This window comes from Mauremys reevesii, linkage group 11, assembly GCF_016161935.1.
Source record: "Mauremys reevesii isolate NIE-2019 linkage group 11, ASM1616193v1, whole genome shotgun sequence".
NCBI lineage: Eukaryota > Metazoa > Chordata > Testudines > Geoemydidae > Mauremys > Mauremys reevesii.
The window spans coordinates 28,271,256-28,288,061 of record NC_052633.1 but is presented as its reverse complement, the minus strand read 5'-3'; the positions used below and the strand labels follow the sequence as shown (position 1 = coordinate 28,288,061).

General features: G+C 43.0%; 1 protein-coding gene across 5 annotated transcripts in view; it reads right to left on the bottom strand.

Annotated features, from left to right (window-relative positions):
• The window catches only part of COL5A2 (collagen type V alpha 2 chain), a 186,685-nt gene that overhangs the window by 11,331 nt on the left and 158,548 nt on the right, over positions 1–16,806 (bottom strand). For all 5 annotated transcript variants that reach the window (XM_039495576.1, XM_039495573.1, XM_039495574.1 and 2 more), the window contains exons 36-50: positions 16,129–16,182; positions 15,950–16,003; positions 15,278–15,331; positions 14,248–14,355; positions 14,092–14,145; positions 13,810–13,863; positions 12,344–12,505; positions 11,677–11,784; positions 10,430–10,537; positions 10,189–10,242; positions 9,725–9,832; positions 9,530–9,583; positions 8,019–8,126; positions 5,613–5,666; positions 4,480–4,587 (exon numbers count right to left, since the gene is read on the bottom strand). In XM_039495576.1, the coding sequence (XP_039351510.1) occupies positions 4,480–4,587; positions 5,613–5,666; positions 8,019–8,126; positions 9,530–9,583; positions 9,725–9,832; positions 10,189–10,242; positions 10,430–10,537; positions 11,677–11,784; positions 12,344–12,505; positions 13,810–13,863; positions 14,092–14,145; positions 14,248–14,355; positions 15,278–15,331; positions 15,950–16,003; positions 16,129–16,182 (1,242 nt within the window). The remainder of the gene's footprint in view (positions 1–4,479; positions 4,588–5,612; positions 5,667–8,018; positions 8,127–9,529; positions 9,584–9,724; positions 9,833–10,188; positions 10,243–10,429; positions 10,538–11,676; positions 11,785–12,343; positions 12,506–13,809; positions 13,864–14,091; positions 14,146–14,247; positions 14,356–15,277; positions 15,332–15,949; positions 16,004–16,128; positions 16,183–16,806) is intronic.

The following is a 16,806-nucleotide window of genomic DNA, read 5'->3' as shown; positions in this document are numbered from 1 at the left end:
AAGGCTGCCGACGACACTTGCGCCCTCCCTTTGAGTTCACCAGCTCATAGCAGTAACGGATGCAGGCCATGACCCAGGACGAAATCCTCTGAGCAGACACTGGGCAACCTTTCATCCTGTCTGCCACCACAATGAACAACTGTGTTGACTTACGGAACGGCTTTGTTCTACCTATGTAGAAGGCCAGTCCCTTCTGACATCCAGGGTGTGTACCCTGCACTTCTCATCTGATGCATGAGGCTTCGGAAAGAAGACGGGTATGTATATGTCCTGGCCAGTATGAAACTGGGAAACGACCTTGTGCAAAAACGCTGGGTGCAGTTGCAGCTGGACCTTATCCTTGTAGAAGACCACATAGGGCAGCTCCGAAGTAAGTGCCCTGATCTTGGACACCCTGTGGGCCAACGTTATTGCAAACAGGAACAAAACCTTCCAGGAGAGAAGCAGGAAAGAGCTGGAAGCCAGAGGTTCAAAGGGAGGACTCATGAACCTCGACAGCACGAGATTCAGGTCCGAGGAGGGGGGGGAAGAGGATCCCAGATGTATGGGTAGAGAAGCTCCAGACCTTTCAATAACCGTGCCATCATGTCATGAGTGAAGATCGATCTGCCTTGGAACGGAAGATAGAAAACTGAGACAGTGGCCAGGTAGACCTTGATCAATGACAGGGACAAAGCTTGGAGTTGAGGTACAGCAGATAATCCAGGATCTCCTGCAGTGGGGCCTGCTCAGGCCGAATATGCCGTTCCGAGGCCCAGCATGTGAACCTTTTCCATTTGGCCAGGTAAGTCGCTCTGGTGGAGAGTTTCCTGCTACCCAGCAAGACCTACTGAACACGGGCTGGGCATTTCCGTTCATCCTCCTTCAGCCATGCAGTAGCCAAGCCGTCAAGTGCAGCGCCACCCGATTAGGGTGCAAAAGGCTGCCGTGGTTCTGGCACAGCAGCTCTGGCCAGAGGGGCAGCTGCAGCGGGATGGCTACCGAAAGGCTCAGCAATGTGCTGAACCAGTGCTGGGGAGGCCATGCAGGGGCTATTAGGATAACCTTTGCCCTGTCCTGTTTAATTTTCACTAGGACTCTGTGAATCAATGGCACTGGTGGGAAGGCATACATCAGAGCTCCCGACCACGGGACAAGACATACATCTGACAGGGAACCCGTGTCCATCCCCTAGACTGAACAAAATACGTGGCATTTCCTGTTCTGCCTGGATGTGAACAGGTCCACCTGGGGAATCCCGCACCTCTGGAAAATTGTACTGACCGCCTCTGGACGGCGTGACCACTCGTGGCAAGACAAGAAAGTCCTGCTGAGGTGATCCGCCAAGATGTCCCTGGTCCTGGGCAGGTGCACAGCTACCAGATGGATGGCATGCTGTACACAGAAGTCCCAAAGGTGGAGCACTTCTTGACAAAGGGTTGAAGACCCAGCACAGCTCTGCCTGTTGATGTAATACATCGCAGTGTTACTGTTCTTCAGGACCTGCCCCACCTTGCCCTTCAGGTGGGGCAAGAACCCCTGGGAGGCCAGATGAACTGCTCTGAGCTCCTTGACATTGATGTGGAGGGCCAGATCGTCCTGCAACCAGCGGTCCTGGGTGCTCAACTCACCCAGGAGGGATCCCCAGCCCATGTCCGAATTATCAGAGACCAGGATCAGTGGCAGTGATGGAATCGCGAAGGGGACTCCCTCCAACACCGACCTGGGGTCCAATCACCAATCCAGGGACAACCTGATGTGGTCTGGCACCCTGACTACCCGGTCTAGGTCATGCCTGTTGGGGATGTAGAGTGATGCCAGCCACGCTTGTAGAGGCTGGAGATGGAGCCGAGCATGGCTGACCACGTATGTACACATAGCCATGTGGCCCAACAGCCGCAGGCAGGTGTGAGCCATGGTGAGCGGGTGGTTCTTTACATAGGAGATCAGTTCAACAAGGCCTGAAAACATGCTTCCGGAAGGAAGGCTCTGGCTCGCATGGAGTCGAGAATGCCCCAGTGAACTCTATTCACTGGACAGGCATTAAGGTGGATTTTTTCTCAATTATTAACAGGCCCACGTTGCGGCAGGTGGAACGCACCAGATTGAGGCTCCTCAGCACTTGCTCCAGAGACCTGCCCTTGATGAGCCAGTCGTCGACATATGAGAAGACCTGGACCCCTCGACATCTCAAGTAAGCAGCCACTGGCCCATACGTTTTGTAACACCCTTGGGGCTGATGAGAGGCCAAAGGACAGTGCTGAGAACTGAAAATGATGTCTGCCGACTATGAAAGGAAGGAAACGTCTGTGACCTTGGAATATGGAAATATGAAAATAAGTGTCCTTCAAGTCAAGGGAGGTGTACCAGTCTCCCTGATCCAGGGAGGAGATGATGGAGGCCAGGAGACCATGCAAAACCTCAACTTTCTGAAAGACTTGTTGAGGAGATGCAGGTCCATAATGCATCTGAGGCCCTCTTTTGCTTTCAGGATTAAGAAGTAGTGGGAATAGAATCATTTTCCCTTCAAGTCCCCAGGGACCTCCTCCACTGCCCCAGGTGCAGGAGGTTCTCGACCTCTTGGAGAAGGAGTTGCTCATGAGAAGGGTCCCTGAACAGGGACAGGGAAGAGGGTGGGGGGAAGGGCGGGGCCACTGAAAATTGCAGGGTATAGCCCTGAGATACTATGTCCATCACCAGCGGTCCAAGGTTACCCGCAACTGGGTAGGGATGAAGACAGCCAAGGAAAGAACAAGGTGGATCTGGGGAATTGACTGGGGTGTTGCTCCCAAACGCACCTTCAAAATGAGCACTTCTGGCCCCCCGGGATGCTTCGCTGGGCTGGGCCGCGCGGGTCAGCAGGAGGAGGAAGGGCAGCAACGACTAAAGCTTGTGTCTCTATCCCTTCTCTTTGCAGACCCCTGACAAGCCTGCCAATGCCTTGGCAGCGGGGGTGGCTGAAACTATTTCCATGCAGACTGTGACGTATGCATACTCAGTGAGCAAAGGGTGGCCTGAGTGTCCTTTAACCCATGCAGCCTCGCATCTGTCTGCTCCGCAAAGAGTCCATTCCCATCAAATGGGAGGTCCTGGACTGAGGTCTGCATCTCTTGGGACAGGCTGGTGGTCTGAAGCCAGGAGCTGTGCCTCATGACCACCACTGACATGACCACCCTAGCCACTAAGTCCACCTCCTGCCATACCATTTGGAGAGAGCACCTGGCTAGACCCTGAGGGAGGGACTCCCTGAACTTACGGAGGGAGTCCCATAAGTTAAAATTGTACCTACCCAAGAAGACCTGGTGGTTCACCAGGCTGGCTGGCTGTTGAATAACATTTTCTCCCAAAAAGGTCCAGTCTTTTGGCCTCTTTATTTTTGGGGGTTGAACTAGTGTGTCCCTGCTTGTCCTTTTCATTGGCTGCAGAGACAACCAGCGAGCCCGGAGGTGGGTGGGTATATACATACTCAAACCTTTTGGAAGGGGTGGCTCCAGAGCGGCAGAGTGGCTCGAACTGGGTCCTTTGCCCGATGCCCCATGGCATTTCTTGCCTGGTGCCGGACAGCCTGCAAGCGAATATCCTGCTCTTTCTGAGTCCTGGATTGAAAATTTTTACAAATACGATGCTTGTCCTTCACATGTGATTCCCCCAAGCACTTGAGCTGCTGTGGGAGTCACTTACAGGCTTAAGCCTGTTATAGTCTGCACAGGGCTTAAACCCCGAAGACCGGGACATGCCCCGCCTGGGGTGAAGTCCCCGCTGGAACTCTAACTTCTAATTCCTAACTACACTTAACAACTACTTAACACTAACTACTATAAACAACTATATACAAGGCCCTAAGACTCGAAGCCACAAGAGACGAAACCACTAGCCCTTGCTATGCAAGGAAAAGTGCTCCGACTAACTACCATGTGCGGTAAGAAGGAACTGAGAGAGTGTAGGGCCGGTGGCACCTGATATACCGACACATAAGCACGACACGCAAGGCGGCGCCACAACTGGTCCTACAGATACTGCTAAGGCAAAAATCTCCAATGGCCGCACACGTGGGCGCTCACACACCTAGAATGGAATCAACATGAGCAAGCACTCAATTAGAGTCAATATCAGGAGAAATTCTCTACGATTTATGAGGGCATAGAACAGGCTCCCCAAGGAAGTGGTGAAAGTCCCATCTCTGGAGTCATTCAGAACTAGACAGGATAGCTCACTGGAAAGTGTATTCTAGAGAACTAACTAACTTAACTAACACGTCTTCTCTTTCTCTAACTTCCAGAGTAGCTTTTGATGGAAACATCTAACATGTTATATTTCAGTTCACAAATGTCATGGCTAAAACCCTATCATCTACATTATTTGTGGAGTTATAAGTAGTTAAGAAGCACTGATCTGTCATTAGCCATTACTCATAAATCTAAGATCAATTTTATAGAGTGCTCCTATGAGTTTTAACATCATAATACCAGAAGGCAGCTTATCTCCCCAAATTGAACTTACTTCAGGACCTGCTTCTCCTAGACTTCCTCTTACACCAGGAGGCCCCAGTGGCCCATGTGGTCCAGGATTTCCATCTTTGCCTGAAGGACCAACTGGACCTGGAGGGCCCTGAATAAAATTAGAGAATTAAAGATGGGTTTTAATAACAATCACATTAGCCAATCACTAAAATGCCTTTTATATTAAATGTAAATAATATCTCCTCCTGAAGCAATCCCATGATTTTTGAAAAGTAATGAATTTAAAACTAGTAACTTGAGTTTTGTCTGAAGTTTAGAAGGTAGCTTATGTTTACCATATACTGGTACTTCTGAATTTTCCCAGCCTTATGTCATAGAGCCAGGCAGGAGGGCTGAAGAGAACAGCAGAAGGAGTTGCCTGTTGACTTCTAAGATGGAGAGCCAGAACCAAGGGCCAGAAATGACTGAAGGCAGGGGACCAGCTGAGGGGCTTATCTGCTGATGGCTCCACGTTGGAGGGTTGGACGCTGGGGAAGAGTGCTCCCCTGGTGGGGATGATCCCCTGGTGAGGATGATCACCAAGCAGGGAGGTTGTGGGGGTTCTTGCTAGGAAGAGCGGAGTTGTGCTCCAGCTGTGAGGTGTGCAGTGGCTGTCCAGACAGAAGATGACTAACAAGGAGCCTAAGCATGGCAGAAGGCACTGGAGTGTACTACGTGCTATGTCAATATGATATAGCAACAGGATATGGGATGTGAAGGACTACCTGCACAAGGTTTGAGAAATGGACTGTGGTTTGGGACTTTTGTGATGGCTTATGTGGACTGTGTTTTGGTAATAAATGGACCCAAAGGAGTAGTGTTAGTGACGCAAAAGAGCTTGGAATGGAGTTACTGGGGATTCTGAAGGGAAAACTGAGGCAGGCACACCAGTCATACCATAGCCTGATGCAAAAAGGTGCCCAGGAAGGGACCTCCAGATCACAGTATACTTCTGTAAAAGCTTTTGCTACATCAATTATTAAACAACAGAATTTATTTGAGTGAAAGAGAATAAGATAACCATTACATTAAGTTATTTTAGGCTAAGATCAATAAACGTCGTCTGCCTAACAGTGAACTGTAAACAGAAATTTGATTGTTTCCATATTCTTATATATAACACAATGTACTCACTCTAGGGCCAAAAGGACCTGGAATCCCAGGACTGCCTTGTTCACCAACAGGACCCTAAGCAGAAAAAATGATATTTTTATTATATTTTAAATTGAACATCACATTATCTTTAAAGAAATGTTGTGTAAACCTATAAAGCTATGACTGCCAAAGTGAACCAGGATGTGCCCAGGAAACATATGTAACAATTTCCCTCTGAGTTCTCAATCACTGTGCACTTTTAAGTCTCAATGTATTATTCTCTTTTGCTACGGTGACACAAAACCAATGGTCATCAGTAAGATAAGTAAAGTTTTTAACACTAGTACAAATCTATACACAAAATTATGTCTGAGGTTATATGCACAGAAAATCCTTAGTTCGGTATTGTCCAATATTAATATTAGCAATAAAAGGAAAAGAGGAACTAGCCAGAATCTTTATCCAAAGCTAAAACCAACTGATGCGATTCTGAATTGGGAAGAAGTTTTGGTTTGGTTATTTTGCCTGCTTGTTTTACTTTTGCCTTTGGCTAGGACCAGGGCATAAATACCAGCCTGCTGCTGAAATCAAAAAGTACTGCAAGTCCCGTATGAACAAAGTTTAATGAGAAAGACTATTCTTATCAGGCTTCTAGTATGATGCCTGGACCTTAAAGAGTTCAACTAGGCTGTTGAGAAGCATCTGAACTTCTGCGTGCTTATTTAAAAACAGCCACGAAGAGCATCTAAACATTTTTTTAAGGTTCACCAAGCATCCCATACTTCTGGATAGTGGTTCTTCAGTCACTGGCTACAATACAGATGATGAAAATGAGAAAGGCACAATTCCTGCAGGAGCACAGCTACTACACCACCATTTGAAAGAGCGCAGCATATGCTCCTGTGCTTCCCCAAGCACTGGGCCAAGGCACCCCTGGGGGGGTGGGTGGATGGGAGTATCCATGGATCTGTCCTTTCTTTGGTGTCCAGTGCCACTGGCAATCCAAGAATCTTATACTCATTCCCTTTGCCTGAGCCCATGAGATGCTGAGCACTCTCAATGCCCACTTACATCTATTTTACCTGAACTAACTAATCTTTTTGTTTTATATATTATCAATCACGGTAGTATTTAAGTTCTTTTAGAAGAGTTTTAAATTTCAGGGTAGTTTATGCTCTCTGCTCCACAGGTTAGTTGAGATGATGAGACCTGGGATATGTTGGCCAGAAAGTACAAGATCTAGGGCAGGTCTACACTATGTGGTAAGTCAACCTAAGTTACTCAACTCCAGCTACATGAATAACGTAGCCTGAGGTCAACTTATTGCAGTGTCTACACTACGCTGGATCAACGGGAGAAACTCTCCCATTGACTTATCTTATGCTTCTTGTTCTGGTGGAGTACCAGAGTCAACGGGATAGCAATCGGTGGTTGATTTAGCAGGTCCTCACTAGACCCGCTAAATTGAACCCGGTTGATTGATTGCCCAATGTCGATCCACATTAAGTGGAGATAAGCCCCTAGTAATGACAGGACAAAGACTAGGAGGAAGACCCAGAAAAAGGTTGTTCGAGATGCTGAAGGAGGATACAAGAAAGGTAAGGGTCAGCTTAGAAGAAACGCTCACTAGGAATGCTTGGAGATGAAGAACAAGAACCACTGACTGCAACTAACAGAACCACGTGAAGACAAAGAAGATGAAGGAATTTTGTTGAGGAGGCAGAGCGGGTTGGAATATTTTGGGGAGCTGAGGGTGTGCAACATCTAACTATGAGATGCTGAGCACTTTGCTGGGTTTGCTTCACTAATCACAAGAACTATGATTGCACTCAGCCTCTGCACGAGGACACTAAGAGTTGAGTCTCTGACACATTCAGGGCCAGGTGCCCACTAGTTCATGCTATATAATTTTGATAAAGCAGAATTGATAACAAATGCAGTAAAAATACTGTGGCATTGGCTGTGCATGGAACAAATATCACAAATTATTTATAATTACCAATATCAACAGAAACCACACAGATTTCTATGTTCTGTACAAAACTTACTGCTTCTTAAATAGTACGTTCTTTGGGGAAGAGAACCATGTTTTTCTTTATGTTTGTACACTCCCTAGTGTATTTGGTATGCTAACATTAATATTAACACCAATGCTTACAGCAGCAGCAGCAGCAACATGCAGACTGCTCAGGTTGACTAACATGAAGTTATAATTTGCATAAATCTACTTGATGGATGGGGAACAAGAAGTAAATTTGACAGTTTATTGCATTGATATTAGCAATGTATAATGTATATATTGGAAACTACAGACAGCAGCTGTCTGGAAATCATATTTATTGTAACACACTGTGCAGATTTTCCCTTTTGGTTCATTTTTAATATCAAAGTCTTAACAGATGTGTTATACTTTTCTTTTCTTGCTAACTAACTAAAACAACTTACAGGAGGACCAGGAAGACCTTGAAGACCAGTGAAACCTCTATGACCCTTCTGGCCCCTGTCACCTCGGTCTCCATTGTCACCTTTGTCACCACGAGGACCTTGGGGACCCTATAGATACAAAAAACAGTCAAATAGAGGATTCTAAACTAAGAACAAACCTTACTTTTCTCTGGACACTAATGCTGACACTGTTCACTTCTAAAGGCAGAAAGCAGCAGGCCATGTTTACATATTAGAAAATGCCACATACCTAAATAAAATAGAGTTGCTTACAGTAAAATTAGTCCTTACTGTTTACCTATCTATTTCATACATTCACAAATACTGGTACTAAGAATAGTGAATATATTATATAATATTATATACTTATATCAATATTCATTCCATGCTTGATAGTGGGAAGCATTGTTATGGAGAGGACTGAAACGTTATGAGTAAAGATGACCTCCATATGTTTGTAACTACAAGCCTGATTTTTCAGAATCAGGAAGGAAAGTGTCTTCACTTCTGACAGCTAGCTACATACCCAAAGGCTCCTGCAGTCTTTATTAAGGTAAACTTACATTTGAAACGTCAGTGGGATTTTTGCCTGGGTAAGGACTACAGTATTTGAACTCAACATGCTCAAATGAGTTTGTTCCATAATTATTTAATTCCAAAATCTTGAAATTTTAAAACTTTTAAAATGAGTTAAAATCACTCAAAATATTTCTTTGGCTTACACTTTTAATATTACATTTTCCAGTTTAAATCTCATGCTAGCCTAAGAACAGCATTTGAAATTTATAATAATTTTCAGTAAGTTTTAGATACTGAACAATCTACATCTTGAAACCAGAGTGAACTTTTAGAAAAAGTCAAGCATTCTTTGCTTTTCCTTCTTCACCCGTGTCTTCTGATTAGAAACGTCAAAACTGAATTCTCGAACCCCCTTTGATTTCGGGGGTGAGAGCTTGAATCTTGGTTCCAAGCCTGAACTCCTATCACAACTTTGCCTATAACAAAAAACTGGAAGAGAGATATCTTCAGCTCCAGTTCAGCTGCAGCAAAATTTCATGATATTAATAAAGTTTGTTTCATAAGAACAGCCGATTTTGTAATATTTCTGCCATTTTAGTCTAAAATCTCATGACAACAACACATGATATTTCAGCATCATAAAATTCTAACCTGAATCTAAATCCTGATTTGGTGAAACACAAGCCCTAGACCTAAGCTAATTCAGGTCCAAATACCATCTGCTTGGCCACTCTCTGTTGTATCATGCAAGTAAAGAAGATTCTTGTTACCTCTGTTCAGTCACGTTTTACAGACAATGCACTGTCATACCAGTTGGAGAATCTAAAAGGATTATATAACTCGGAAAAGGTTCACTATTCATTAGGAGTCAGCTCTCTAAAGCTCAAGTCATTATTCAGGCTTCTAAATCTAGCTTTTCTTGCCCTTTTGGTAACATTTAATGTAAAAATAATTTGGTTTGGGAAACAGTAAAGCAATCACACAGAACTTACAGGCAAGCCTCGTTTTCCAGCACGACCAGGTGGACCCACTGGACCCCGAGAGCCCTGCATAGAAATGCATGGACATGTTACAGGAAGCAATGCAGCATACCTTTATAGCACATCTTTTCATAGAATATGTCCAAAATCATAATACAGCCATACATAAAACTAGTAAAAAAAATCTGAAATAAAGTCCCTACTTACTGGTTCACCTCTTTGCCCTGCGTCTCCTGTAGGGCCAACTGGTCCTGGCGTTCCTGGGCCACCCTGCGCACCTGGTAAACCGGCAGGTCCAGGTTCACCACGATCACCCTACAAATCATTACAAGTTACTTACTGTGTATTTAAAAAATGGGACTGGACTACATCAATAGACTTTTCTATCTCTATGGTTTAGTACAATGATTATGATGAGTTGGGATATTCTTGCTGTCAGCTCTCAAGAGTGAGCTCCCATAGGAAGGACGGTTTTAGCTAGGGTTCCCCAGCTTTGAAATCTGTGTCCTCTTGCAGCCCATCAGAGTCCTGGTTTGGGATTGGAATGTGGATTTACCACAAGCTCTCTGTATGGGAAACCCTAGGAGCCATGCAAGGGAAAGAATCTGCCACAGACCCAGAAAAGATTGGAGGTTTACAGTAATGGCTTAACACTAATAACGAATTCTTACACGTTCTCCAACAGCTCCATCTCGTCCAGGAGTACCATCATTACCAGCAGGGCCCTGGAAGTATGAAAGGTAAAAATAGGACCATGCTTAGTTGACTGTGTGAGTTGCAGGGAACAATGTTACATTTGCCCAAAGATGGACTAGAAACTAGCAGATCTTTCCCAGCTCTAACTTCTATGACTCTAGCCCATAATTACAGCAAGTCTGTTATTTTTGCCTGTTGCTAGGCCACAATACTTACTTCTGGACCAGGTTCACCTACTGGACCACTGGCACCTGGTTGGCCAATAGGCCCCGAGGGACCTTTATCTCCTGGTGGCCCTGTTGAACCCTGTTTTCCTGGTGTACCCTAAAAAGATAAGAAACACCTTATCAACCATTTAATGTAATGAAACAAAGAGAACTCAATAGAAAAGATCACCAGTTTTTAAACTTTATGGTTATGAATCCAGTCTTAAGCACTACCAATATTTGTAGCTTTCAAAACTTCAGGATGGAAGAATGTGTTCTAACAGATTTTGAATATCCTTTTGATTTGTTGTATAGTACTAAGCAATTTAATTGAGCTTTTAAAATTAACCAACTAACCTAGTGGAGTAGTCTTTTCTCGAGTTTGAGGTCAGCATTTCTGATTGGAGCTTTAAAAGGACCAGATCCTTTGTTACGTTATGCAAGTTTCATGGTGGACTAATGCTCCCTGGATTGTTGGACCAACTGGGAGCCTAACCAGCCTCCAGCATATCTTAAAGTAGCTTAAACACAGCTGTTGGCTTGAACCTTTATTGAGTCAGACAATCCATCTCCAGACCAACATAACTTCTGATTAGTAACCTTGGGACAAGCTCCAGTTGAGGTTGTAAACTGCTTGTATAACTGCATAAGCAAGTTTCTCTTGAATGCCACCCCCTTTAATAATCACTGCACTAAAGGAGATGCTTTTTTCTCCCTCACCAAGCTTTCAAAATGTATTAGTCCTACAAAGAAAAAAACAGAACTTTTGGAAGTTCTAGAGTTCATTGACAATTGTTACTAATTATGTGGTATGGGTCCCATTGCAATATGTTTAGCAGAAATTCAGCCTGCTCAACCTTGTTAGCCTGTAGTATCTGGGCTAAAAGACAAAAGTCAAAATGTTCAGACTTGAGTTCTTATTTAGGCACCTAGGTGAGTGGTCTGATTTCTAAAGGTGCGGCTGCCTAGTAAGACGTGCCTGATTTGGAACGTTTTGGCCAGAAGCCTCACTACAACTAAAGATTCTCCTTTAGCTCAGATGGACAAGGTGTTTGTCTGGTGGGTTCTATTCTCCATGCTATGTATGTGTGGTTTAGTTATTAACCATACCTGTAGACACAATGCCACTGATTCTTTACACAATTAGAACCCTCTAATATTGTCCTATTTCTGTGTAGGAGTTAGGAAGAAGGCACATAGTATCACAAAAGCAAGCAGAATACTTCAGACAGAAATACTGACTGCACTGCTACTCACACCAGGGCCAGGCAGGCCAGGCATGCCTCTCTCACCTCGCTGACCTGGCATACCAACAATACCTCTCTGACCAGTAGTTCCAGCTGGACCTGGGGGGCCATCCGGACCCTGAAATTGACAAAGGATACAACAGGGTTATCATCATTTTCAGAATCAATAACAACAATAATAATAAGGCAGAATCTCTAGAATTTAACTTAATCTAGAAGGAGTTATCACCATAGAAACCTCTTTTTTACATGAAGCAATATTATGACAATGTGCACAACTGGTTGGTGATGTGTTATATTTGCCATCAGGCCTACAGTGTCCAGACTGGACAATGTGTAAAATTAATTCCAAAGGTCAAAGGAGTTAAAATGCAATTGGAAAATCCAGTTCAAAGAAAACATGAATAAAAATGAATGTCTGGGACCCACTAAGAGTTGTTCCTTTTACATCTGAAATATGAATTGGGTGTGCACGCAAGGTGCAAAAGGTGATATGAAGCAGAGTGTGGAAACTCAGAAGATGCTATAGAAAGCTGAAGTGCATTTAAAGCTACATTCTTTATGGAACATATGCTGTGCACTTGTAGATTCTATTCTTGTTTCAAGAAGGTACAAAGGTAGGGCATTTCAAAACGTGTCATTAAAAAGCTGTGTGGCTAAAAAGCAAAAGCACTTACAGGTTGCCCATCTTCCCCTGAGTCTCCTTTGTCTCCAGGGCCACCAGCTGGCCCAGCTGGTCCTCGATCTCCCACTCGACCATGTGCACCTGGATCACCACGAAGACCTGGAGGGCCTTCTTTTCCTGGGTCACCAATAGGCCCAGCAGGCCCCAGAGCTCCCTAGCAACATTAAAACCCCCCAATTACAATAGATTTCTGATCAAATCAGGACTGGGTTCTGATTAACTAAAAATAAGTAAGTACAAAGGAAGGACCAGCGTGTGAACATAATGTTATCATATAACAGCTAACACAGTGCTTCCTCTTTAATAATGTGTGATCAGCTCCCAAGACTTGCAAATGATCTCCAAGTTTCATGCCTTACACACCATTCTGGATTCCCTCCTCTAAGGAAGGAATTATTCATCCTAGAGCTGGACAATTAGTGCCACAAAATTACACAAATATTCATTCAAAATTTCTCCACTCACACCAGTGATAGCATTTTGTATCCATTTTTCACTCACTTTCCATAGATGTGAATTATTTTGATGTCATTGAACATGATCAGTTCTCATTTTTTTAAAGTAATTTCTTACATTTATGTTATGCCTTTCATCCCAAAAGAGCCCAAAGTGACTTACACATGACAGGAATCAGATCAATCCTGGGACTTCCCTCTTTAAGAAGAAAACCCAGAATGGCAGTCATGTTATGGGAAGTTTGAGGGATAACATAAAATACTGTATGTGTGCATGGATCCCCCGCATTTCTTCAAAGGATGGCAAAGTACATTCCTGTTTATACAGAGCATACGTTATATTAACAAATGTGCTTTGACATCACTTCACTTGTTCCACTGCATGTGACAACCACAAAATGAACTTGAGCAAATTAATACACACAAGAAGGGCCGGATCCTAATTTGTCAAGCCACATGGGGAAATTACACATAATTCTTTAACCACAGTGTCACTGAGAAAAGTTTAAACATAGGATGTACTTTTTGCCTTCTCTGTCATTTTTTAAAAATCGATTGTGTGAGCAATTTCACTGATGAGCTGGCACAAGAAAGGCCCCGTTGCTTGTACAGAAAATTCCCTCAACACCAAGAATTATAGGGAAGGAAGCAGGGCATGACCTGGGATGTTTTTTTAAATTTAACTGCAAGTGAATAGTTTAACCAAGAACAGCTTTACTATCTGAGGGCCTGACCCAATGTTCACTGAAATAAACTGAAAGACTTTCAGTGACTTCAACAGGCATTGGATCATGCCCACAATTAAAAGGCTTTGTTTGACTTACCAACTAATCCTGCATGCACTGACGTCAAGGGAAGCTATTCCTTTCAATGGGCACAAGATCAGGCCATGAATACTGTAGGTCCTTACAAGTTCCAATGTCTATGATTCTCTGATTTGTTCAGGTGTCTAATTACCATTTTATAAAATGTACCTATAAGAATAAGTCTCAAATTGACTTACAGTAGGTCCGGGAGGTCCAACTCTTCCAGCAGAGCCAGGGAATCCTGTAGCACCCTAGAAATACATTTTGATATAAGCACTAGAAAGAAATCTGGCACTGGTTACATGAAATGTTCTCAGCTCACTGAGCAATCAACTACAACTGATCTAATTATTGAATATGCAATACAACTCAGATTAAGAAAGATTTAAGTATTTCCAACAAAATTAAAAGCATGTCCCTAATATAAAATGGTGTTATTGCATTAATCCAACTAATTTACAGAAAAACAAAGTACTTACAGGTGGACCCTGAGTACCTCGACCACCTTTTAGACCAGGAACACCATGAGGACCCTAAAAATGAGAAACAGATGGGCCATAATGAACAGCAAAGGACATTTAAAATGAGAAACTGACACAGGTCATTGTTTCCCTTCAGCTTGCTTTTTTACTTACTGGTGGGCCAGGAGACCCAGAAAGGCCCTGTGGTCCTGGGGATCCAGCATCCCCTTTCTGTCCAGGTTCCCCAGGTTCACCTTTCACACCTGGTTGACCATCGGGGCCCTATGAAAAATAATATAAAAAAGTCAGATCAGGTTAGAGAACACCAAACCTTTCCCATTTGATAGTCAATATACACTATGGGAACCTTTGCCGCATTAAAATAGAGGCGAACAAATCAGTCCAGCACATAGACTAGTACCTTAGCTCAATGGGACAGCAAAAGTAAATCATAATAGTTTGCCACTAACTTTACTGGGTCAGAAGTGTTTTATATGAAATTCTGTGGAGTCAGTTAACCATATTCCATAAAATAGTTGTCTAACCTTGTTTATATTTCTCTCCTTTCTTAAAACCTTAGGATTTCTCTTCAATCTCCTCCATGTCGCACATGTCTAAAGGTTTAAGGGATTAAACTCTCACTACCTGTTTTATTGCCTCTTTTCCAAGGGAAATAGATGCCTACCTCTCTCTCCTGGAAGTTCAATACATTGTTTGGAGGAAAGGGGCCATTTCCCAGGTGCCTGAAACTCACTAGGAACCAGCATCAGACTTGTGGGAAAGGTTGTTGCACTCACAGATCTCCCAATTATTTTCATGAAGACCCTGGTCAGTTTCCTCATGTATCACAAACTCCACTGCACCTCTCTGCTACCTTTCAGTGGATGACACTTTGTGGTATTCCTTTTTTAATCTCAAAGGAACCATTTTCATATATTAAAATATATATGTAATCTAGTTAACACTGATATAATCTTGTCAGCAAAATAATTTTAAATTGTCTGGGGTATTTACTGGCTCACTATTTTACATGAAATAATCGGAGGGGGAAGGAGGAAAGGAAGAGTTCTTTTTGAAACAGAAATCTGACTTTGTTCCAGAAATATTTCCAAATGGTTTAGAATCCATTAAACAAAAGTGATTAAGCAGCATTTAAACTTAGTTTATGATTAAAGGAAATGGATTAGAATCATACAGCACATACCGGAGGACCAGCAAAACCAACTGCACCAGTTGGGCCATTTTCACCACGGGAACCCTGGTGAAGAAATTAAGAATTGTTATGTTTCAGGTGGCATAAAAAGCTTATTGTATGGAGTATAATCTATACAGAAATGCAGAAGAAAGGATGTAAACAATTTCCTGTTATAATTATAATGACATACACGCTATATTAACTATAATCGCACAACTGGGTTTTTAAGAAGAGTCATGTGGTGTAACTAAGAAGGCTAAGTAGAATACCTTTAGAAATACATCCTTCTAAAACAAAATATCCAGTTGAGGGACACATGTAACTAAATAACTCAGTAGGCCAAATTCAGCTCTCTGTTGTTGTGTAATTGATAGCAGAATTTGGCCTAATGTATATGTTTTATGTGATCTATTATTCCATTCCGTTAGATTGGAATAAAAATAGATGTTGGTTTCATTAACCATGTGATTTCAAAATTATGGGACCAAAGGGGCTGTAAAGCTACCTTAAGCACACAGCTGAGGATTCCTTACAATGTGTGGCTCAAGGAGAAGGGGAGTGCCTGAATATTGCTGGGTGCAGGCACTCCCCAGCTGGGGTATTGCTGGGTGCAGGCACTCCCCAGCCCCATCATGAGATTTGGTAACACTGGGTCTGAAAAAGACAGAGATGTTTACTCACAGGATTTCCACGGGAGCCTGGGGGGCCAACTAAGCCTCGGGGACCAGGTTCACCCTTTAAATAAAGTTTACAGGTTGTTATTTCCGAAATAACTTATTAGAATAGCAGCAAACACGAAAATAACGTGGGTTTATTAGGAGAATTCAAATGTCAACTGCTCTGTATAAAAATCCTATTACCTTTTCACCAGTAGGACCTGCTGGACCCATTGGCCCTATTGGACCTGGAAGACCCTGTGGAGCAAAACAATAGGAGGTGCTTCAGTGAGAAGAGTAAAAATTCAGAATTCCCGGCATTGAGATTTCGTTTATTTGAATGTTTCCTTCTGCATTTTTACATTCTTGAAATTCCTCCCCTTTACCCCTGAAGTTCAGTTTGGTCTTTGTTTTAGCTGCAGCCTAAGTAACCCTGTTCTTTGAGACACACCTACTATCTCCCCTTTCATAGCCATACAGTCCACACTTAAAAACCCTGTTCTCTCTGGACAGACTTTATTTTTTCCTTTACATAGTATTTATGAAAAAGGCCTAATGATCAAAAAGTCCTTTCTTTATTTTCTCTTTTCAGGAGGACATGAAGAAAGACCTTTTGTCTCATTTGCCCTCCATACTTCTGCACTTCCTTGTTATCAAGTGCTTAACTCTTTAAATTAAAAAAAGCCATTCCTCATGAAGACTCATTTATTCCTATCAACTAACCTCTCCTAAAAAATGTCCCTTTTCCCTTTTGTATGACATTTAGGATAATTGATTTCAAGCTATTTGTCTACCCCAACCAATCTATTACCTACATTTAATGAGCCTGCAACAATAGCCAGATAGTCTTTATGCAAGCAGAATGTCAAATTATTAGTCTAT